The sequence below is a fragment of the Calonectris borealis genome, chromosome 1 (genome assembly GCF_964195595.1).
Source record: "Calonectris borealis chromosome 1, bCalBor7.hap1.2, whole genome shotgun sequence".
NCBI lineage: Eukaryota > Metazoa > Chordata > Aves > Procellariiformes > Procellariidae > Calonectris > Calonectris borealis.
This window is the reverse complement of record NC_134312.1, coordinates 148,008,691-148,033,902: the sequence shown is the minus strand read 5'-3', so window position 1 is coordinate 148,033,902 and position 25,212 is coordinate 148,008,691. Positions and strand designations below refer to the sequence as shown.

Here is a 25,212-nt window from a genome sequence, read left to right as displayed (position 1 = left end):
CAGTGCAACTTTGCAGATGCTAGAAAGACTTGGCCTCATTTCGAAACTGTAATAGAGATTGGAATATATTTCGTGTGACAACCATGTCCTCAACCCTGCTATTTGTTATTTCTTTTTAAAACACAAACAAACAATTTTCTCATCTTGTTTACAGGACAGTGGGACAGGAGATAACAGCTGCATTGAAGAAATATTGCGGGTAGGAATCCTTAAAAAACCATTTTCTTCCAGTGCCATTTTGTTTACTCTAAAAAGACAAGAAATAACAAAAATATTACAATTACTGCTGTTAAAAATATTACTCTTTTAGATTGTCATTGTTCTAAGGAAAAAGTAGGCAAAATTATTTCCTCACGAAAAGTAACCGAAAAATCTGTGAAAACAACCTTCTAGAGCCTCTGGATTTCACTGCTGCTTTGTGCCAGTACGGCTGACCTTCATGCATGCAGAAGCAGATAATGGGATAAATTATAAACTGAAATGTACAATGATGTTTCAGGTTTACAAACCATGCAAAGTGCATGTTTCCATTAATCATGACTGTCAAAAATCTTAATTTTGAAGGGAGGTCTAGGAAGGTCATTTTCCACCTGGATTTAATTAGAATCCATTATGTAATGTCATTATGTCCATTATGTCCATTATATAATGACAATGTGCAAAATCCGTAGTTATTTCCATATTTCATTATTATTTCTTTTATCTTAGTAATTTCTAGTTTATTTTCGTGGAGCAAATTAATAAACATCCAGACAGATCTTGGCTTGAATCAACTTTGATATTGATTATTTTCTGAGGCAGACAAATTTGTAAACAATGAAACATTTCCATATATTTTAACATGTGGTTTTTTCGGTTCTTTTTCTAAACTGATAATTCAATAATTTGCAATGCTTATAAATCTGATATAATAGTGAATGAAACACCAAACATGGTAGATGGAATGGTAAAACCTCCCTATTGCTGTGTGCGCTTCCACCTCTTGGATATCCACTACCCAAATATTTCAGATTGTTCATAAACTATGGGGCTATAAATATTTGGTTTAGAGATTAGTAGTGCATTAAGCCTGTTGTTTCTTAAGGAATTTCTCCATTCTCCCTGAATATGTTAAATACAGCTTTTAATTCTTAAACTGGACAAAGAGTTTATCGAAGGGTGATGATGATGGATTGCTTATGACTTCACTGGCAGAGCTTTTACTTAGCTAACGTTTACAAAGTAGGCTTTTGTAGGGCTGAACGGCATATTCAACAAGCCTTAGCCTCAGTCCCTGCTGTTTTGTTACAAATGAGTAGCAGATAGTATAATTCATGAGAGCTTTTTACATTTTTCACGATGCACTAAGTATATGATGTGATGTGAGGCTCATTCGCCCCTTTTTTATGCAGGGCTTTTAAAATGAACAGTCAAAGAAGCTAGTCTTCCTCCTTAGGTTGTGCAATTTGACTTGTGCAATTAGCCAAAAAATGTAGAAGAGACACAGTTCCTTCCATGCAGAGGAACATGGATATGTGAGAGACCCCAGCTGAGAAGAAAAATGCACTGTATGACTGGGGATGGTAAGGTGCATCTCCAAACCAGTGAACACAGCTGCTGCTCTCTCTTTTTTTTCCCTTGGGAACGTTCCTCAAGAAATATTTTCGCGAAGCTTCATGATGAAGCGTTCAGGACATCCTTGGACAGGTAGGACTCTTTTATTCGTGAGGATTTGTTCACAAATTCTTTCACTTTGCTTAAAAACTGAATAAAACAACCCACAACTCAAAAGCCACACTTCGCATCAGTTTCTCGCTATCTGTTGAGGCTTAGCATGGCTAAAATAGAGAGCGCACCGTTTTCATCCCCCAGCTCTTGTCCTCACAAGAATACTCAGTCATCACGGGTAACCCCTCCAGTCTGTCCATTCTCCAGGTCTGCAACCTGGGTATCACTTTCTATTCTGAACTTTCCTTGTGTCTCTGTGTCTAAGACTACACTTAAGTCTTGCAGACTGTTACTCTATAGCGTTTCTAGCTGCAGCTCTTTATTCACAAAGGTGTAAGTCTCAGGTCCAAATTCTCATTACATACCTTGATTGCTGCAACGTCCTTTCCTTGGTTTTGACAAATGCCATGTTACCCACCCCCATTCACGCTGCTGCGCAGATCATTTTCCTAGCTTGACATTTTGCCCAAAGACATTTGTCTTCACATCTCACCACTGTCATCTCCTTCTCTATCACATCAAGTACAGTTATTTGTCTCTAATTTTAAGGCCTCAAGTCTACTAGTTCATGCTAACATAGCTTACCTGGTGACACCAGCCTCTGTCACCCTGTTGCTAATTTTTACATCAATTAATTTCTCCCATGCTTCCCATCAGATCTGGGAACAGCCTTGAACACTTTCCCAATTAGCTCCATACCTATCTTGAGATCATCTCTTAAGAGCCTCCTTTTTCACAAGGACTGTGGAAAAACAGTGGTGAGGTCAGCTCTGTACCACTGTTTCTCATGCTTCAACATTGTCCCACTTGTCCCTTGTAGCACCCAGTCAGGCCAGATGTATCCATCTGCTCTCTTTTGTCCTGAAAAGTGAACTTTCTGTGTCAGGGAACTGCTGTACAGTACAAAAGCAGTTCTTAGGTACTCTCGCAATACAAATCCGTATCAGCAGCGGTTGCTGTTACTGATAATTAGTGAAAGCAGCAACAGAAATAATGTGCCATTGCTACTCACTTTGTAAATTACTGGCATCCAGACTTTTCCAGCCCTCTCCATGCCCTCTTTTTGTGCTGAACATATCCATTCAGTTTTAACACAGATTTTCTAGTTTTCTGAAACAGACTATTTATAAGGAATGCCATTTCCATGGTTTTTTTTGGAGGTGCTACTCACATAGTAAAGCCAAAGTTTAGCTCCTTTTCAGGCAGAATATATGCAAGTTCCTGTATGGGTGCCCAGAGGCAGACAATAAAAAGCCACTGGAGCTGCAATCCTTGTGTTCCCCTCAGAAAAGATGGCTCTTTGCTGGCACACTGAAATGTGTTGATTATAGGAAGGGCCACTCTACTGTATGAAGCATCAGCAAAAGGAAGAAGATGCTTTAAATTTGTCTTTTTAAGGAACATTGCACCCTATTTTAGCTATCTCTTGCACAACACAAAGCAGAAGACATCCTCTCTTTCTAGACAGCGTGCTCCCAGCACACGTCAGGCTGCAGCTTTTCCAAGGAATAGCTACTTCCATGGCATGTCCGTGTTTCCCCAGTCAAGACCAAGGGCAGTAGAAAGCGTGCCCCAAGTCTGCTCCATCTGCTTCCCTGAACTTCCTCCCCGCAGCGGGTGAGAGGAGGCAAGTGCTGGTTTGTGCGCAGATCTTGTCACCCTCTGGTTTCAAGACTTGGCCAGAGTCAACATCTGGCCCTGGGCTGCAAAATCAGTTGAGGCATAGCTTTAAAATCACCGAATCTTATTTTGCACTAACAAGAATTTGTAGTCTGTGCTGCCTGGTGCCACACAGGGTGCCACGGCTTAAGTCCAGCCTTTTTTGATGTTGGTTTACCAAATGTATCAGAGCTCTGTAGACTTTGTAAATTGACAGCTCATTCTGCACAAAACTGCAGCTTCCAAAGAAAGCCCCCAAGAACTGAGATGCCGAACCGCTTCCAGTCCTGAAGGAGGTTGATTAACAAGACAGTAACCCTGTTGAGATCGGAGCTGTTGTAAGGACTCCTGCTGAGTTTATAATCACTGCAGGAATCCTGAACCTAATCTAACCCCATGCACTAATTTATAGCAACTTCTTCAAAGTGTAGTGACTTCTCTGTCCAGCTGCAGGCACGCACGTCAAGGATAGAGAAACTTCTAAGAGAGCCTTCGATGTAAATAACTCCAGTAAGACCATGTTATAGATGTGATATCAAACTAAGAGAGAAAAGCCTCATTACTTGACGGTAGCTGTAAAAGGCAGTTCCTTGTAAGCTTTTGCATTGGTGGTGGAGGACATAGTAGAAAACTTTGAAGTGGAAAATAAGAGTTAAGGCTACACAAATATCCTTTATTCCACCGTGCCCTGAGCAGTTGCTGCCTGAGTTCCTGAGACACCGCAAAAGCCAACCTATTCACTTCCTCGCTAAAACACAGGCTTGCTAAGCAAGATTAGTCATTTTGGCTGATTTCTATTTGATTTTATCAGTGTGTGGAACTGTGTATTTTGTTGTGACTGGTGGGGTTTGGAGTAAATATTTATTTTGCTGTAGTACATGGGAAAAATGGGAGCAGCAAGGGTCCTGCCTCTCCACTGAGTTAACTGTTGGAACCAATATCAGATGCACTCTGAATATATTTGCCATGGATTTAAGGAGAAAGGGAGTGTGTCAGGTGCAGGTGGTTCTTGGTTTGTAAGATAAGTGGTTGGAGATTGATCTGGCCATTCTTACAGTCCTAGCTGCGATTTCCTAAAGTTGTGGTGGCTTTGTTGAAAGGAAACCCACGGGCAAACTGAGGTTTTAATTATTGAAGATGTCCCTTGTGGATTCCCTTCTTTTTTTTGTGTTGACATGAGAGCTGTTGTTGAACTGGGGAGAGACGGACATAGTTTGTTTGGCCTGCAAAGAGTGTTTGGCTGCAGGATGCGGAAACGGCAGGAAGCTGATGGAGGAGAGCAGCAGGAACGCAGAGAAAGGGCTAGAGGAAAACTTGGAGGTACTGGTGGATGAAAAACTGGACATGAGCCAGCAACGTGCGCTTGCAGCCCAGAAAGCCAACCATAACCTGGGCTGCATAAAAAGAAGTGTGGCCAGCGGTCAAGGGAGGCAGTGAAAGAACTGAGACTCCAGCTGCGAACATCCCTCCCAGTGAAGGACAACTCTGCTTGGTGCCACGAGCCTCCTGCAAGGGGGCGAGCACCCGCAGGTGCCCTTGCAAATGGGTTGTGACTCCCCACGGCCACAGGACGTCCAGTTATGAAAACATGACATTTTAAGTGTGATGGCTTCGATGGGTAATTTACTTGAGTCTCTCTACCCTGTGAAACTAATCAGAGTATGTAAAGCACAGTCCTTCTTATTTGAGCAACGTAAAAAACTGAATGAAAACAGAATCTAATTCTGTATTTTTCCCCTTCCCCACTTAGGATCCCTTGGCTCATTAGCAGGCTTGCTAATTCTTTAGCAGAAAGCATTAAGGATCAACCCATCAAATATTCAGGGTTTTTTTCAAACGTGAACAGCCATATGTGCCGTGAGATCAGCTGCACTCCATCAGCTGATTGAATTAAAACAAGAGCAGAGGTAAATTAGAAACTGTCTGCACAAGACAAATCCTGTGAAAACATGAAATCCTACCAAGCACACTGTCACTGCGAATAAGCATCACAGCCAGTGGAGCACGTGTCAATACTTAGAGCGGAGAAAAATCAGTTTCTTAGAGGTAGGTTGTTAGTTCAACAACTGTGAACTGCTGCCTTGTAAATGTTAATGACTGTAAGATCCCACTGGCTGCAGTTAAGCTCCTGGTGGAGTCGGACATGTGAAGAATTACAGAACACAAATATGGTAATCAGCAGTATATTTCTAAACACTCCTCTTGCTTTCCAAAGCAGAGGGAAAAGCCTACAGGTGGAACGAGACCCACTTTGCTGCACAGCGCTAGTGCAATAGCTACTGCACTAGCAGAGCCTTTTATTGCAGTCTCACTGCTGGAAAGAAATTGCTGGGCAATTTTTGGGAGGGAGGTGAGAAGGCCGCCCTCAGCACAGCACCTTCATGGGAAAATTCGGGTTGGCTTTTGTGACTGAGCCTGATGGGGAACTCCTGGAAAACTTTCAGGAGGAACACAGCAACTTCAGGCGAAAGAGGGGCGATGGGGGAGAGAGAGGTATGGAGACTTAGAAGCAGCCCCAGTTTGCTGACACTACTTTTCTTGCTTGGTCTCATTGAATGCAGAAGTACTCCAAAGTGTCAGAATCATATTAAAAATGTATCAGATGCATAAAACATCATTTGTTTTCATTGCAATCTTTCAGGAGAACTTTCACAGCACGGCCTTGCTTTTAGTATCCTAAATTTCAGAGCAATTAAAGCATTATTTTGCATTTCTTCAGTATTATTCTTTTTGTCTTTCGTACTCAAATAAATGAAAAAGCATACCCAAGAGTGTTTGGAAAATGTGTCACTTCACCCAAGGCACTAAATCCCAGAAACATTAAGACATAGTTCAAGCCATCTAATCCAACCTCCAATACTTACCTATTAACATTGCCCTTCTTACCACACCGTGACATCCAGCTCATTTGTACAATATCTTATCTACAGCAGTCGCTGTCTGCAGCGATTTACCTAGGTCAGCTTTCCTCCAGCCAGCCCGGGTACCGCTAGCAGTGTGGATGGCAGCACCGTGGAGCGTCAGCAAGCTCTCTGCCTGGAGCTTCTCCAGCTTCTCAGTGAGAATTAGCAGTCCGTACGATACCTTGTGTGACTAGAGCAAAATTAGCAACAGTACCAGAGCTAGCTAAAGGTATTTTGGCTTTGTCCCCATAAGTTGCAATGCCTACAGAGGAGGCACACCTGTGTATACCATCATCTTCTTAACTCCTCACACCTTGGCAGCTTTCAGGTTACACCATCTGTATGTGGTGCCTTGGACTTTCTCTGTATGTCCACTGCAGCCAGGGTCTCTTTATTACCTCTTTCTCCATCCAAAAGGCTCACTTTCCACAGCTTTTGTCCCTTTTTGGGCTTTCTCAGATCATCAGAGTGTCTCTCCAGCTGATCTGTTACTTGTTGTCAGCTCATCTGAAGAGAAACTGCTCCTGGTTTGGGCACCATTCATGGCACATCCTTTTTATTGCCCACGCTGTGGTTTTCAACTGTCAGTAAACCTTCACAGCCAACGCGTTAAACCCAGACATGTAAATATCACTTCCCTGGCCCTTAACATACAGTCTGAGGCACAGAGCACCATGTAAAATGGCACTGAAATACTATACTAACAGTGATAATGTCAACCAACCATTAATTAGTTGTACATCAACAGCCCCCCTGAATTGTCACGCTTGGATTTTTGCTGCTGTCACTGTTGTTGAAAATAGCGTCTCAAAGGAGTTTGAGGTTTGAAGTGTGCTGCATATTTAAACCTTGAACTTAATAAATCTCAGTATCAATGAAAAAATATCACCTTAAAAAGGCAAAAACTATAAATAGTTCAGTGGAAATAGGAAGTCAAGCTAGAAACTCTTATGGCAGGAATGAGACTTACAACAAATGCCACTCAAAGGTAATCTGCCTTTCAGTCTTCCAGGTCCCAATGCAGGACACGGAGGCACTTTCTGTGGCGTTAGCCACTCATGTGCTGCAGCATTGGCATTTTCAAATACAGCAAAATCTGATCTGTTTTGAATCGAATAGGGTGGTACAGATGACAGAGACCCATATTCTTTTTAGAACACAAGTAGCCGACATGCAAAGGCATTGTGTTAGGAAAAGGCAGGCCAGTATAAAAGAGCTGGTGAAACACTATCGTGCTAATGTGGTAGAATTAATTTTCAAAATTGCTGTTTTGTAGTGAGTGTATACACCCTGTTATTTGACAAAGCAAGAGAGAATCCAGAATGAATTATCCAGGCTCTCTGCTATACAAAAATAATACAGTAAAATACTTACTAATTTTTCCCTCTGTTAAGAGTGTTTCTCAAAGCTGGAAAAGAGGCACAATCACCATCTTGTTCCAATACAGAGAAATGAATCCTTGTTATTAATGGCAAAGGGCCAGATAGATCCTCATTTTGTATATCCCTGCCACAGCTCCTCTGAGGCCAACAGAATTATGCATATTAATACCAGAAAGGATCTGTGCTATGAGTCCTAATGAAAGAAGAATAAAATTTGGGTAATAGCAGGTATCTGCACTGCTCGGAGCTTGGCGTTTGATGTCTTCAGCTGCCACCTTTAGAGAACAGCCTACGTTCTACCCCCTTGGTAAGATTCACTCAAAATGAAGTGAGACCACAAAGGAGGTGTGACTTGAGATGACAGCATCCTCCAGTAAACCCTATGGTGACAGTGGTTTCTTCCTTGATTAAATGGGGCCATTAAGGAAGCAAACTCATCAGACAATGCAACTAGGTGCTGTTATATGATGTATTTTCCACCCGGGTTAACGTTCCCATTTTCTTCGCCATGTTTCCAGGGATGGCTGTAGAGTAGGGGAGGGAGAGACGGAGGGCTTCCCGTAGTGTGCATGTGTTCTGGGCTGTAGACTGCAGCTGTGGCTGCAGAGCCGGGCTATCATTGCTCCACGGTCCCCGACGCCTAAGGACACAGCCCTGGTTTGCCCTGTGAGCCTGCAGGGCGACAGACCTACTGCCATCCCCACCTTAAGATGTGTCTCTGAAAATCTGCGTTAGATCAAGTTGTGGGTTTCAGTGGCTGGCGTTACACATGTCCTTCAGCTGTGCACCTTGTCCTGTCTCCTGCACTAATATTTTCAGCAGACATGCTCTTACATCTAGGAAATTCCTCTGTGGTGCCTGATTTTCCACAACTGGAGATGATCAGCGGGAACTCTCCCACCACTGTCACATTTCGGTCTGACCCAGGAAGCGTGAGCTCTCTGTTTATGTCTGAGAGAGGCAGCTTTCTCATCTGGGAGCTGAGACAAATATTCTTTTGTTAATCTTATTTAATCATATTTAGGAGCAACACATGAGTTAGCAGTTAGCTTCACTTGGCAGAAAGACTTGAAGGAAATTGTGGGAGAAAAGAGGAGTCTGCTAAAAGGAAATTAAATTGCTTTCAAGAATATTCCATTGCAATGTCTATACTAATAAGTAAAATGGACTAATAACTGTTCTCTTACCCTGAGGCCAATCAGCGTAGCATGGCTCGTGTCCCAAGAGCTAAACTCTCTTACAGCCACGAAGCAGAGTGGCTTCACCCATGCTGCCTGTTGGGAGAGGCCCCTGGGCATGCAGGGATTTTCTCTGCAAGAGTTGGCCCCGGTGAAAACCGTGCCGGTGTCAGTGATTTAATGATACGCACAGCTGTGGGCTCAGGTATGTATGAGGTCTGGTCGGTGTGTTAGGAGAGGTGTGGTCTAGCTTTTCTATACAATATGTGCTGGGCTTCCTCCTGCCTTGTGCACAAACTCAAAGACCTTGGAGAATACAGTACTAGCCACGCTGCAAAAATAGAGATTGAAAATCTCTAACATTTTTTATTCTGCATATTTTGGCATCTTTTTGCCATTGTAGTTCATTGCCTTTGGGACATATTGGGTTGGTTTTTTCTTTGAAAATGTGAAAGGTAAAAACTGTTTTTGAAGGAAAGACAAGAACATACACAGTCATTTGTCTGCAGGACGCAAAGTGCTGTTAATAGAATATTTTAAGAGGGACTGACTGAATACTGATCAAGTTTTCACCAACCAAAATATCATAGTATCTGTCCTTTATGATTAGCGCTAAATGCTATTTACTGTGTATGGTGCATTGTGTCATTCTTAGAGTTATTTTGGATTTAGTAGCTTAGGAAGTAAAATGCTATCAGGTGTGCTTCAAAAGCAAGGTACTTGGAAAAGACCCAATTATTTCATGTACAAATTATTGATGTCGCCTTAAATGGTGGGATTCTGACTCAGTCCTCCAAACAGTACCACTGTACAGGTTATAATGAAGATGGTGATAAACCATCACATTTCTGACAGTTTCTGAAAACTTCATTTTTGCCAGCGGAATTAATTTAATTAAAAATATGTATTCTTTACAATAATATTGACTACACTTAAAGTCACCCAGACATAAAAGGGCTTACATACAAACTTCAGTTAAAAAACATGCAATTTTATATAGAAATTGCAAGCCTGTCACTTTACCCTTGGGGGAAGAAAAGTTATTCAGAGTAATGACAATAGCTTGGTGGGAGAGAAAGTGGGCTTCACGCAGTAAAAAAGTTTCTTTCCAGCTGTGTGGGTTTTCCACAGGCTTTTTTTCATTAATACTATCAGGCTATTTGTTATTTACTCATGAATGCTGAATAAATACCAAGCAAATTCAAGACATTATTAATTTTCCTAGCATTGCATGTACGCATATGTAATGGTTCATTATAGCCCTGAGTTTTCAACATATTCCAGTGTAAATGAGAAGAGCTCAATTAAAAAAATTGTAGACCCTGATCCAACCTTTGTTGACTTCAGATCCTGATGTTGAATTGAGCACCAAAAGAGAAAATTATGCCTATTAAATTGAGTAAACATTTTCTTCATTTATCTGGGTGGCTTTTTTCTGTCAGTGAAAACTATTTTTTTTGCTAAAAATGCCAACCCTTAGAAACTTAATGAGTATTAATGAAAAGCTGGAATAATTTAGCATGGACAAAAAGAGGGCAATTTTCCTTAGACATTTCATTAGTACGAGCTGAATCCTAAAGTGGTTTGTCAGAATAATTCTCATTATAGTCAATAGGAACCAGGTATATATGCATCAATAGCAGAATAGACTGCTAAATATAGTTGGTGCCGCGGCAGCTGGTTCCCTCTCTTGTTCATCAGATGGAGAAGCCAGAAGCTGCAGCAGCCTCACGGTGTAAGAAGGACGATGCTTGAAGAAATTATTTTCCTGGGAACAGGGGCATGATCTCGATTTCGCGCTTCCAGGCACTTCAGACTTCCCAAGTGGATGGACAGTCTTCAGCCTCCTCTGTTTGAGCCCACCACACAGAGCTGACAGGCGTGCAAGCTTCCCTCAGCCTGAGCAGGCTACCCAAATTTGCCATATGCATCGTGTTTTCCAGTCTATGTGACCACTTCAGGTTCGGCAGTCGTTCCAAAAAATAGGTGGTAGGGGGTTTTTCCCCATTAGCAGGAGAAGCAGCGTACATCCCTAGACAAAGCAATAAAAGATCTGCACGCTTTGCCTCGTCTAAATTTCCCCATCGTTTTTTGCTGTCACTCCTCAGCTCCCTTGCATCTGAAGATGACATTTCCACCCTGTCTTCCAGGCTCAGCCTGGCTTTCCCTCTCCCTCCCCTCCCCGGCAGCAGCGTCTTTCATCCTCCCTGGTGTCTCCCTGCTCAGAGAGCTGCCCCCGGGCTCTCTTCTCCTAAACAAGCTGCCTTTGTCTCTGGGCTCTTGGAGTCTCACAGGAGTCACTTAGGCTCTCTGATTTTTTTTAAGACCCAGGATTAGTATCTGACATCTTTTTTCTCTTGTCTGGGATTTTCCGCTATCCAAATCTAGACCCCTGTGGAGAAGCAGGGGAAAAAAATGGCCCTTAACCTTTTGTTTTCCTTGGGTAAGATCTATTCAGGTGCTGATAATCTTTAGCTATCGACCTTTTCATGGACAGACATTAACTTCTTTTCCTTGTCTTCTTAGCACATGGAGTATAAGGCATTACAGAGTAAAAAACAGCCATAAGGAATTCATAAATTATACATAGGCAGATTCCCCAAATCATCAAACATTCCCTTCTGTAAAGGATGTTCCCTATCAGTTACTGTTTCTGTGGTGTATGTACCTTTCCATATCTTGTCATCTAAGCTTTCATGGATTTTTTTTTTAAATTTCTTCTTTCTTTTGTAATTTCAGCGCGTTCCGATTTAAAACAAACCAACAGGAGTCTGCTTTTTTACCCCTCTCTCTGTCCCTCTTTGCCAGCAGAAACCACACAGGTTGGACGGTCAGGTGGAGGGAATTCTGAGCTGAGACAGACACAGACCTGGAGTCTTTGGTTTCGGTGTCCCATTTCTTGAACCCGTGATGCCAGGGAGGGAGCCAGCCTGCCCAGGGACGCCTGTGCTTTGGGCACTCTCACGTAGCCCCTGGCAGCGTTTCTGGCTGCAGCAGCTTTGCAGATGTGCAAGGCTGTGAATCCAGCTTGAGAATGTCCCTTCTCACACGCTTCACTTGGCAAAAGCTAATTCAAAATTCATACAGCACTGAAAAAGCCGTGCCAGCTAAACTGTGTATGCGAGTACTAGCAAGGTAAACACATGCAGAAATGGGCTGATCCGTGATGCATCTTGTTCTGTCTGTTCAAGTGCCTGTGTTTTGGCCAAGAACCAAACCACATATCCTATATCCTAGGAACCATGCGGGATTTGGGACCAGCAAGAGGTACCTAATTATGGTGGAACCATTGCACTGTCCCCTCAACTTTTCCACAAAAGATACCACTCTTACTAAATTTTTAAGGCCGTGTCTCACCCCATGCATGAGTTTTCCTGCAGCAATGATAGAATCAAGTCTTACAAGTAAAAACTTAGGTGTCTTTAAAATACGGAGCAAGGATTTTAAAGCATTGTTGGCTTGGCAGATGCATTTTTACAAAGCTCATATCCCACAATAAAAGCACTTTAGGAATCGTACAAGTTAAAGTGTGTTAAAGTATATGAAAACGGAGCATTCTGTGAGGCGAAGATAAGGGGAATTAAATGCTGAAGCCAGCATAGGTAAAAGGGAAAATGTAGCTGATCATACACCCATCCATCCTAGCCATTCCTCTCCAGCTCACGTCCGCTCGTCTCTCCACTGCTCTGTTGCTGTTTCTGAATCCAGATGGCTGCAGGGTCAGTCCAGCCAAGCACCGCACTATTTTTCTGGTGTGCAAGAAGTCAGGCTCCTGCTGTGCATCACTTTCATGCTGCCGCCTGCTCTCCTTCACTGACTCCTAGGAGGAACAGGCACCTAGCCCTGAGTTCAATGTCGGAGGCAGCCAGTTTGAGCACCCCTTGCAAAACAGACACAGCATTGACAGCTAAACTCTTTGCATTAGTTCCAAGCCGGAGGGATGCATGAACCTCCTGGCAGATCTAAAATGTGAAACATTTTATAAGGATATGCAAAATGAAATACGTCGTTCAAGAGAACACTGTTGGCCCATCTGGCTCCATCTAAACTGGTGGTGGCCAAGAGGTACTTCTGATCTCACGTGTCTGGCTATGTCCTAACTGTACAGCAGGGCAACAGACCTGCATAATCAGTCCATGCAACTTTCCTGCACCCTAGTTTGAGCCCAAAATGCTCCTGGATGGATAGGTTGAAGAGAGTCCCAATATAGCTCAGCTGGTTCTTGGATCTGGGTAGTGGGAGGACAAGGAACATGGAGGGCGATGCACAGCACTACAGGTGAATTTAGACTAAGCCAGAAAGAAATCGTTCTGTTCCAGAATTATCCAATGTTTAAGGCATTTATCTCAAAATAGAATTAAGGTGTGAGAAAGCCTATAAAATGCACAACCGCATTTCTCTGCAAAATTACAGGGTTTCTTCTGTTTGGAATAATGACTGTAAATTCCTCGGTATCACGGAGACTATTTAAGGTCACAGCTACCAAAGCATATTTAAAGAAAGTTCAGACCTTTTGTGTCTGACACTTACATTCTGATTATCTGTCTGGAGGCAAAGCTCCTCATTTTGATATGTAATGAATAAAATGCACAAGTGGAAGGAATCAAGATAATGAATTTGCAGGATAATTTTACTAATTATCTTGTTGTTGATCATAGAACCAAGGCGCTGCAAGTCAGTCCTACCACAGCTATTAATATGCAGTGCCTAAAGCTGTTCTTGTAACATTTATTACTCATCTTGCTGGTTCTACACAAGTTGATAGTTTGCTATTAAATTGTAAAAGTGAATTCGCTAACATGTTCCTTGTTCTAAACATAACATGTTAAATTATACAGGTTTACCAAGTCTAAAGTAAATGAGAGCATTTAAAATAAGATGTTTTCTACTGCGTGAATGTTAGGTGATGAGTTGAGATGGAATTTATCTTGTTGCAGTTACTTGAAGATGGGTATCTAATCTAAGTTATTAATTTAATCTCCCTAGGTAGCCACGGGAGAGAGGGTGGGACAAATAGTCCTCTGAAGGTGCCTCTCTCCTCACTGACTACAGAGGGATCCCAGTTGATTTGCTGAAATGGACAGTGAATTTTTTTATGACTAAAGCTAAGAGGGATTAAAGTTTGTTGTTGGGAAATGGTAAATAGGAAACATTTTAATAAGAAAAAAGCCAGAAACAAGTAATAGTACTGTGAGGTTATGATTGACCCACCAGCCGTTTGGTTGGCAATGCTTAGAAAAATAGTTGGAGAATACAAGCATAGAGTCTGTACTGATCATCTAGCTTTGGGAACAGCTCAAGAACATGAGAAGGTGTCTATCAAAGCCAGCCATTGATATCCAAACTGCAGCAAAGAGATAGACAAGCTCAGAAGCCATAATGGGATGCTCAGTGTGGCTTTAGGAGAAGGAGCAAATGTGGACAGAGATGAGTGAGGATGAAAAATTATGAGGTTAAAAATACATGCAAGAAAGGCAAAAGCAAACACGATATTGGAGAAGTGACCAGTGGGAGGAAGCAGGTGGATCCTGGCTCCTACCTATCTCTTCTGCATCCCAGAGGACCAGAAGGAGCTCAGTCTCCTCGCTCCCCAGAGCAGCAGAGTTGTCTCCCTGTATCATCGACCACAAATCTCCTAAACTGTGTGTGCCGCCTTTGCTGCTGTGCCCTCCCCTATGCCCAAGCCTATTATTTGTCCCGTGTAGAAGAGTTTGGGGTTTGGTTCATTATGATGCAAAAGGGAAACAAAAGAGAAAATCGGAGCGCGTTAGAAATGTAGAATTCCATAGGGTGGCCGTCAAGGGGCTCTGGGAAAGTGGCACGGCAGATCCTGACCCTGTAACCTCATTTCTGTGTCATCCTGGCTGGGCTCTGTAGACACCTTGTCTCTGCCTTGCTCAGTATTTGTTTAAGCAGACTTAGATCTCCAGCCTGTACTCTTTGGCACTGCCCATGTGATGGGGAGCATTGTAATGGGTATACAATTTTTGCTTAGAAAAGAATAAAAATCCTCCCAAAAAATCTATTCAGACTACTCCTGCAGCAAGCTAAGATATCATAAAGTTTTTGATAACTAAATCCATTTGGTGCTTTATGTCTCCCCTCAAATCATTTCCCTTAATATTAGACAAAACTACAGCACAATAAAAAACAATAATGGTCAGGCACTTGGCTTAATAAAAGAGTCTTTTGAACTGCTGTTATAACATAGCAAAGAGGTCAGCCATTTCAGCACAGATCTTAAAGTTAGCTGGAAATATTTGTAATATTAACAGAAGAATCAAAGCTGCTTCTCTGCCAACCATTCTGCAAATAAGGATGCTGCAAATAAGGACTTTAGAAGCCCCAGAGGACTCTGCTTTAATAAGCGAGTCATCTAAAAGCACTGTTGTAGACAACCGGAGGGTACAAAATAACCCAGACCAGAAACGATCTGACTGCAGAGAGACATTGGAAGGCAACAGGTTCTCTCTAGACAACTGGATAAAAACCGAGACAGTTTTGAAAAATAAGCATTTATCATGCTGCCTTTTTAGTTTCTGTTTCATGGTTTGGTTGTGCTTTTCTCTCCCATAAAAGTTCATCAGACACATTAAAAGCAGAAATCGAGTGCTATTTGCAGGTTTTGTTTTTGTTGTTGTATGAAATTGAGAGCACACTGTGCTATAAATAAAAGCTTGTAAGTAAATTCCCAGCACATTAAAACCTGCCTAACAGGAGATTAAGATGGTCTGAAGTCACTGACTCAGATCATAAACAGTGCGCCGTTAGCTGAAATGATTAATCACTGTGATACGAAAGAAAAGAGGAAATTTGTTAAAAAATAAGCAGGGGGCAGGATGCTAACTCCAGGGGCACACTGATTGGCTCTTTAATAATGTATAACGAAGCGCGTGCCAGATCAAAAGCAAATCACATGCAGCTGGCAGAAAATGAAATGGCATTAGGCAAAGTATTTGTCTAGCTATGAGGCTGTTTAGGAAACTACTGCCTATTAATGTAATGTCTATTAAAGCTTTTCAAATTAATTTTTGCTGATGGAAACCCCATAAATAAAACACGATATATGCATTTTGTATACATGCAAGCACACATGTGGGGATACACATATGAATGCATTATATATTATAAATACCGCATTCAGTCACAACTTTGCAAAATTACCATGCATTATTAGCAGCTATTCAAGCTAATTAGATCATCTTCAAATTCTTATTTTAATTGTTACTGTGTGCGAGTGCGTGCTGAATAATTCTTACTTGGTTATGTCATGATAGTATTTTTGCTGTGACAGAATTTGACAAAAATGTATGGCAGCGGGAAGAGAAGAGAGGTGCACTGATGGAACATCCCTGCTCTTCACAGGTTATATTGTCGGCTTTTAAAATCTAGACGGGACGCACCTGTCTGTTGAGCTCCTTCAGCTTTTTTGGGGGGTCAGCTTTGAATGGGTCGGCTTGGCAGCAGACATGGGAAGCCAGGGAGTGATGCTTATACAGGGAGGTGTCTTTCCATCAGCGTTTGGTTTTTAAGACACCGATATGCCCATCGGTGGCCGAGGTTAGGCTTGTGCAGAAGTCTGGAGACACATGCTTCTGCGTCTGGGTGCAGTGTGGACCTATTTTTAATCCGGTGAAAGCCTGAAGCATAATGCCTGGCCTGAAACCTTGGGCTCTCCCTCTCCAGCCCTGTGGTCTAACCCTTAGGCTGGAAACGTGACCCTTCGTTGTGCCTCGGGGGCTGCTGGCTTGGGCTTTTCTGCCTCGCCAGAGGGTCGGATTCAACAGGAGGGAGCGGGCAGCGTTCCCTCCCAAAACTTAGTGTGGTCTGAGGGTCTCCTGGGGAGCAGGAGCCACCCGAGGCTGAGGAGAGCCTGCAAAGTCCCCGCTCCGGAGGTCAACCCGAGCAGCGGAGCGCCAACCAGCCTCCCTGCCCTCCACGCTCTCCGCCGCTAAATATTTGAAAGGCGGCGTTAGTCTGTGCCGCTGCACAATAAGCGACACCGCTTTGCCGTCACGCCGCCCCATTCTTGCCACCGCACAGCGGAAACCATCAGCGGATGCGAGCGGCACGCGTGCAGAAAAACAGAGCTCATGCAGACTGGCAGCCCCGCGCCTTTCTGCAATTACCAACAACAGTTAGTTTCTGTCACCGCTTACTGAAAACACGGCATAGCTACTGAAATAAGTGAGCACTTAAGGGAAACCCAGACCTTTTATATCTGCCACTTATTTCCTGATTATCTTCCTGGAGGTCAGGCCCTTCATTTTGACACTTAATGAATAAAATGCCCACGTTGCAGGAAATGGGATAATGAATTGTGAAAAGACATAATCAGCAATGACTAAATAATTAAGGGAATTGAAATGTAGAGTCATGTGGGAATGTATTAATAATAACATGATTTTTCCATATGCTAAAAAATTCTGTCTGTTTTTAGAAAATCAGTCATCACACATGCTCTGTGGCAAAAAAAAATTAATGTAGACTAATAGGAACTGTAATTAGATGTTCTGCTTTTAAACAGCTGAATAAAAGATGAAATCATATAGAAAGTATATTTAGATACAAGCCAGAAAGTAAACTGATTATTATTCATAGTGCCGTTAATAGGAGCTGTAATTTATGCATCTAGTGGGAATCATGTTAGGCAATTAGGAAAGGGAGTCACACTTGACTTCCCTTTATGCATTTACATATTTATATATTTTTCTATATCTTGCCAATGTCTCCGTCTTTCCAGTTACCTTAAATCCACATAACTGCCTAGAATAATACCTTTTACAGTGAAATTCTCTGATGGAGTTCAAAAGTTGGCCTTCACTTAGATTAAAGAAAACCGCACAAGTTTCCCTTTGATCATATTTGTCTCCTGACATTGGACTTTTGCAGGTCCCCAGTACTACATGAAAAATGGGACTTTTAAATTTCTCTCAGCACTTCACCTTCAAAGGCTTGCAGCAGAAATTATCATGGCAGTTGGACGGGATTGTGCCCATTTCTGCTCCCCTCTGTCTATCTTACCCTCTCCCTACTTACCCAGGACTCAGGTTCAATGGCTTAGTCTCTGTAGTCTGCTCCTAACAAGACCTGGGATCCTATAATTCGCCACACTCCCAGCACTGAAATCCCAATCATCTGGATTTCAGTTCGGGTTGGCGTTGCTGTGTTTGTGGAACATGTGATTCTTTATATATATTTAATACTTTCAACAGTTCAATGCAAGAATGATTTATGCTTATTTTGTGCAACAACATGGTTATTGTTTTAATCCGAAAGTGGCCTAGTATCTAATCACGTGTTAATGCAGACTCTCAGCCATCCCATAAATGTGGGTCAGCCAGAGAGGGTCACATCGCCAGATACGTTTGAACAGATGGGTGGGCTGAGGTACAAAGAGCTGTTGTGGTTTGCTCAAGGTAAAAAAGCAAGTCAGTGGCAGAGCGAAGATTAAAATTCAAGGCATGAGATCAGCGAAGGATTAAGTGCCGTGTTCATCTGCTCCGTTTCCAGACAGATATAACATGTACCTCAGATAATTTGCAGGTATCACAGTTTGGAAATATTCAGCACATAATTCTCAAAAAGGAGAGGCAGGGAGACTCTCCAGGGACAGGGGAGGGGCCTCCAGGGACCTCAGGGAGGGCTGGACCAGTGGGTGGGAGGGGGACTTCTCCCACAGGAGCCATGCTGCTACTGGGTTGCAGGGCTGTTTTACAACTAACCTGCGCCCATGAGTACTCACTGCAAGGTGATAACCTGAGCCAAGTGCCCCTTCCCAGCAGATAAGCAAAGTCTCTTTTTGTCTCTCTGTGTCACACTGACCTGGAAAAAACTGCCCCATAAGTCAGTCCCTGGTTACTCCCAGCCATGTCTGAGATGACTTCCCAACGAGCCTTGTAACACGTTAGCAACCCTAAGCTTTGAGTTATTCTGGCCTGGTTTTACTTGCTGTGTTTTTCTGCTAAGGCTGTTCTTCCCACCGCTTTGCCATGTGCGATGCCTCAGAGGGAAAGTGCCGGAACCTCCCCAGGGCACGCGGCGCTCTTCCCTGCTCGCTCTGTCCCTTCGCAAGCCCTCCTAGAGACGAGGACCTGGTGTCTTGGCACGGCCCTCTGGCTGCAGGGCTTGCGTTTTGGCTGCGGACCATCTTTCGTAATTGGGCTGGCGAGCGCTACCTCTGCTCCCGCTCAGGGCTGGGGCTGCCGGTGCCAGCTGCTCCCCCCGCCCGGGCTGCAGATGGCCCGACCAGCACCCGGCAGCTCGTCCTCCGACAGTCCTCCTCTTCCCCCTGTCCTGCCGAACCATCTTTATAGTACTACTTATAGCAGACATTATTCGGTAACGACCCGCTCTTTGGCACACCCTGCCACCCTCTTCGCCTTTCCCATTCGGGAGCTGGGAAGCAGGAGGTACTCCAGGAGCAATATTGTGTTAAGCTACAAGCCGCAGAAAAAAACGGGTAAAAGCAGTAAATGCATTCCCATGCATTCCAATAATGCTATTTTTTATCAGACAGTGGGTGATTTTAATTCACCCCCCGTAAGCTTCCATGGTGCATCTCCCTCCCCGGCCATGCCGGGTGTTGCATGGGTCTGGCTCATTGCATTTGTTCTCCGTCAAAGTGTGATATCTTGGGATGGATTCTGCAGGCTTAAAATAGAAACATTCCTGCTTGCTGCTGCTGATGTATCATTGGGTAATCATTAAATAAATTCAGTGTTTTACTGCATTAACAAAAACACATGATTGTTTAACAGAGTATATTACAGAAGATGGAGGCTTTAATGGTCTCTATGGATTTTTAGTTTGTAAGAGTACATTATGAAGCTGTCTTGGTAGGGTGCTGTTTTCATATGTGAAAGAAGTTACTGGCGTTATACATCATTTTTATATCTTGTTGCTAGGCAACATATCATAGTGCAGTTATTGCAAAGGTGTCTGCTTCCTCGTTAAAAATCTTCATGTTGCTCCTTAATTCTGCAAAATTAGCTCTGTTATTGATCTTATCCTGCTTCCTTGGATATCTATTGATTGAGGTTTCATCCAATAGGTTTTGGAGAAATATAACAGTTTTTTTATTAACTGAATTTGGGGTTGAAACCTAAAGCATGTGCATTAGTGCTAATCTTTAGTTTCCCCCTTCATCGCAATTTGTTTTCATGCCGGGAGCCGTGCATTTCCGTTCACCTGGGATTCAAAATCAGAGAAGTAATTTGAGTGGTGGTGTATTTAAGATATGCCTATGACAGCTAGGCTTAAAAAAACAGCAACAACAAATAGCAGGGGCTACCTCGGGTGTTCTGGAAAAGATCTAAAAATTCCCTTTAAAACTCATTTCTTTCTCTCTTCAAAATAATCCATGGTTCCTGCTTCAGCATGGTTCTGTTGCGAACTCCTGCTATCTTAGCATTTCCAAATCTGGGGGCAGTTTTGCCTCAGCTTGGGTCAGGCTGTGCAAGATTTGGAGCTTTATGGGACCGAGCTGACTTCATTGCTTCACTTCATTCTCGCCTGCAGAAGGCAAATCTATTTCAGAAAAACACAGTTGGTAATAACAGGCAGCATCACTCGCAAGTATCTTCCACACAACAAAATAACATTTTTTTTTTCCCGAGTGCCAGCGTTTATTCCCTTCATTACCGCTCCTCCCGAGCTTCCTTGAGTTGGAGAGCTGTCTGCCGGGGCCATATGTGCTCCCCAGAGGCAGGGGTGGCTCTGGCACGTGTCCCCCCCAGATGCCTCCGCAGGCTCATGAGGAGCCAGGGCACGTGGAGGGGCTGCCAGCACCAGGCAAGGGGGGAACCGGGGACTTTCGCAGACCTCCGTGTGCAGCAAATGGCTCTTTATTATCCTCATCACTCATACCTTTGTTACTAGCATATTGTAATTACTTTCATTAACCAGACTTAATGCAGTGGCGGTTTGTATAGCTACTGTTCATTTTGGGGCAAATGGTACTATTATAATATCAGGTTTTAATTAAGCTGTTTTGGATAAAAGCTGGCATGCTAAAAGCCTTTAAAAATGCAGTTCCTCGGTACATCCAGTAAATCAATGGGATTCTGTCTAACCTCTCCCTCGGAAGATATAATTTGGCATGTGGTATCAGGGCAGTCATTTCTAAAGGCACGTTGCTCCAAAGGAGAGGAGGAGTGAAAGAAACATGAAAGAAGTTCATTCTCTTATTTTTTAAGCTGTAGAAGACTTAAAAATAGATATAAGACTTTGTTATGTCTAAAGCCTTTTTTTTAAGGAAAAATGTGCAAATAATTAATTTATAATGGGACTAATTAGTTCTGTGAAATTTTAATAGATGAAGTTGTAAATGAAAGAAAAGAAATTGCAAAGGCCAAAATGTTTAACTTCACAATCAATCAATGTACTTTCCTAAAAAACATCTGCAAATAATTTTGACAACATTTTAAAACTGATAGTTACCTGTTCACTCTTGAACAACTGCCTACACACAGATTTCACCCCTGGAACACACTGGGCTATTCCTGAATGACTGTGTGGCTCCATTTGCACCCTACCCGCTTCCCTGTAACTTGCAAGGGAAGGGATAGGGTGGCCTCACAAATGCCTTTAACATTTGGGCCCCTGGATCGTACAACAGCTTTAGCTCTGTTCCTCCAACATAATTAGTGAAAACATTAGCGTTGTTTTCCCACTAACAATTCCTCTGCTCCACACCACTGGTTGACCCTGATAATAGCGAGTGATGAATATCCAACCTGACCAGCTTCGTCTAATTCCTTCCCCCCCCCATCTCTGATCTCTCTGAGGAGACACACTTAAAATGGATGCAACGCACTGTAGTCCAAGAAGTGTTGCCAGTGTCCAGAGGAACCTTCCTTCCATTTCAGAGAAGAAAGGAGTTTGGGGAATCAGCCTCTCTTTTAGTATCTGTTTATCCATAAAGTCATATTTTGTTTGAGCGGTTTTGCCAGTTGATCTCTTCCTAGCTCCTTTGGTCTATATAGAACCCCCTGCAAAGATGATTGCATCTCCTCGTGGCCAATGAACTCAGTTATCAGTCAGAATTGGCTTAACTGGATGATTGCTTCAGTCATGGGAAATTTCTGCCATAGGTAGCTGAGTTGGCTCAGCTAACCACCAGTTGTTTCTCCGTGCAAAAGACAGAGAATTCTCTCTTAATACACATTCAGATTAAAGAATCAACCAAGACGGTGCCACGGGACAACAAGAGCACACCTGGGAGCACCAAAAAAGCTGTTACTTCTCACCCGACAACTCCAGAACAAAATGGAAGATACCCCAGAACGAAACAGAAGATGAGCCTCCAACTCACTTGCCACATCATGTCCCATACCTATATTGTACATTACTTCACTGGTTTATAAAAAATTCAGCTCTGGTTTCCAAACGGAGCATAGATCCATTGACTCTCATTGCTTCGGAAAGGCTGTCCTTGCTGGTCAGCAGGCCAGATGTGCAGCAGGATTCCCCATCAGCCGCCTCTCCCAGCTACCACAGCATCTCTCCTCATTGCTCATCTGCAGGCGGTCAGCTCAGGAGGTGAAGAGACAGCCTCCCTCTGAAAGTCACCGGCAGGCATGAAACTGCAAACCATCCGGTCCCCACTCCAGGACGGTTCAGGTGCTGACAGGCAACCTTAGCCTTGTGCCGTTATAGCCACGAAACACTTCAGCGGGGTCCTGGGGAACAAGGGGGTTTTTCCATATTGTCAAGGAGACATGTCTTTCAAGACGATGCATATTTCTGGCTGCCACCCACTAGAATGGTCTGTAAAATGCCCTACCCTATCAATTCGGTTTTTCAGGGCTCTACAGGGTTTGTGGATAAAAAAGTCTCCGTGACCAGGAAGAGCCATGTTACCAACTCCTACTGTTAAAAAAAACCTGGATGTTTTACTCCAATAAATTCTCTGCTTCCCCACTGACTCTCTGGATGCCCATAATTCTTAGAAAACTCAAGTAGGCAGGATCAGGATAATTTTGTTTCTCCAACATGATGAATCCGCCAGCCCTGTCTGTTGCCTTTCTGTGAATCTTAGTCTCCCAGAACCAGAGCCAAATTTGACACCTGGTGCCAGCCAACACCTGATAGTCCGAGGCTTTTTGGCCAACACTCTTCAAAACATCTTAGCGCCAAGTGCAGAACCCTCTACAAAGATGAATGTAAGAAGTGTATGAACTGGATTGCTTCCCAGCAGCTCTCTGATCAGCTCAGTCAGAATGCATCTATTAGCTTTGTTATTGGAGCCCAGCAGGAGGGTCTCACCAGCTCATGTCACAATGTTTTTGGTCTTGCCACTTTTATTTCAGTCCGAGTTGTCAGGGTTAAAAAAAAAAGAATGAACGCTGAGCCAGTCTGCAGCTTCAACCATGGGATGCTTTTGCTGGCATCCGTTTTCCTATATTGTCAAACATGGCATTTCTTGGCCCTTGCTGGTCTTACCCCCAACTTACTTACCGTCTCTTGGTTAGGATACAGAGGTGGATGATGCCTTTGATCAGCCCACTTGTTAAATGTGCTGTGATACTTCTAGGAAAAAAAATGAAAATAGCAAATATGCCTAGTAGCAGCTGGGCTGCCAAAATACTGTTCCATAACCTTAGTTAGATTAAGACTATTTTGCTAGTCAAAATTAAGTCACTGTTTCCTGTATTGCTTCCTCTGTCTGCGTCCTTCTTGAGTTTCATCTCATCTGTTTGGACTGCCAGCGCTTTGGGGCAAGAACTGCTCTTTCAGTGTCCGTGTGGGGTGCTTTGCTGAGCGGGTCCAGACCAGGAGTCTAGACCATAACTAGGCATTTACACTTCCCGTTCACAATTATCATGTCGTTTCACATCCCAAAGTGAGATTATTTGCAGAGAGCTTGTGTTCCTAGCTGTGAGGGATCCTTCATCTTGGCATTTCAACATGGCTTGCAACAACCTGAAAGGAGCCTTTCCTAAAGAATGGTGGAGAGATCCAGGACCTGTTGGCTTGCCCACCCCCTGCCTCATCCTTTGAAGGACAAAGTTCAGCCTCATCTGAAATTGTTTCCTAAGTTCAAAAGATTCTGAGAGGTCCCAAATCTTAGGTCCCCTTGCCAAAAATTGGACAGCTGTAGCTTCACTTCTCCCCACCTTACCAGGCCATTCCAGCTTCAGGATGGAATTCCTCGCAGGCTCTTACTATGTCTTCTGAAGGTACAGAAGTGAATCTTTAAAACCTGTATATCTGAGGGGAAAAATTATAATCACTTCACCACCCTAGAGCATTCATTCTTCTGAGAGCTTTCGATAAAGACCAGACACAATGTAAGTTCAACACTGGAAATGTTGTGTTTAGGTTATGTCACAACCTGCAGATAGTTTGAGAGACTTCTGCAGATCTCACATCCATCTCCAACTCCATCAGTGTAGCCTTCTACTTGTTTTTTTCCCCAAAATCTCAGTTCACTCACAACAAAGTAAGTCGGTGAGATGTCATTTAATGTGTATAGGATTGGCACATTCAGGTGATCCCCCAAAATTGCTCAGGTGTCCAGTCTGAAATGGTTAGAAGCCAATTTATTCCTGTGCAGACTTGTCCAGATAAGTTTTGTACTGTATTTCTATTTCCTATGGGTTACTAAAGAATATCCTCCAGACAGAGCCCGTTCTCCTCCGTTTGCCGAGGTACTCAGACTTGCTTCCTAATGCTTTGTTTACTCATTTCCTTCTCCAAGTCCTCAATTCCAGTTGGTAAATCAGAGGCCAGTGCTGATAAAGTTGTCCCCCGTTGTTCTTTGGGTAAGGTTTCTCCTCCCACATGTGGATTTAAAATGCAGCTTGTTCATTACCAAGAATGGGGTCTCTGTGGACCAGCACTTGGAGAAGAGGAGCAGCTTCCTCGGCACTATCTGTGATTTTTCACAGAGTTTTCCACACAGACCCCACAACCCACCTCCCCTCCCTGCTGACTTGGAGCCCAGTGCTCTGGCATACCTCACGGGTGAGGTACCAAGTGGTAAATGGCCTCCCCACGACAATCTTACTGCTGGTGCTCCTGAAAGGGTCTGGATGGGGATGGTGCACCCAGGGCCACCTCAGGTGTTGCCGCTGTAGAGGAAACCAGTGTCTCCTGCACCCGAAACTTGCCCCTGGAGCAAAATCTGTGTGGACAGCCCCTCTTCAAGAACCACAGTTAATGTCGGGTAAGTTACTTTTTTTCCCCCTCATTCTGTAATTAGACATCCCAATTATGTAGTTTAATCTAATTAAAGTAATGATGCAATTATACAATAATTGATACATAATCGGCATGCAAAAACCTGTGTAAGTATTATTTAACCAACAGAGCAAATTCTAGTTGAACCTTTTCAATCTCTTAAAAGTATATCATTTTAGCAGCCAGCTTGAGGAAGGA

The 25,212-nt window shown here is 43.3% G+C and overlaps 1 protein-coding gene across 1 annotated transcript in view; it reads left to right on the top strand.

Moving 5' to 3' along the window:
• The window catches only part of AFF3 (ALF transcription elongation factor 3), a 328,116-nt gene that overhangs the window by 151,622 nt on the left and 151,282 nt on the right, over positions 1 to 25,212 (top strand). Inside the window, exon 4 of the mRNA XM_075135785.1 lies at positions 155 to 199. Within this exon, the coding sequence (XP_074991886.1) occupies positions 155 to 199 (45 nt within the window). The remainder of the gene's footprint in view (positions 1 to 154; positions 200 to 25,212) is intronic.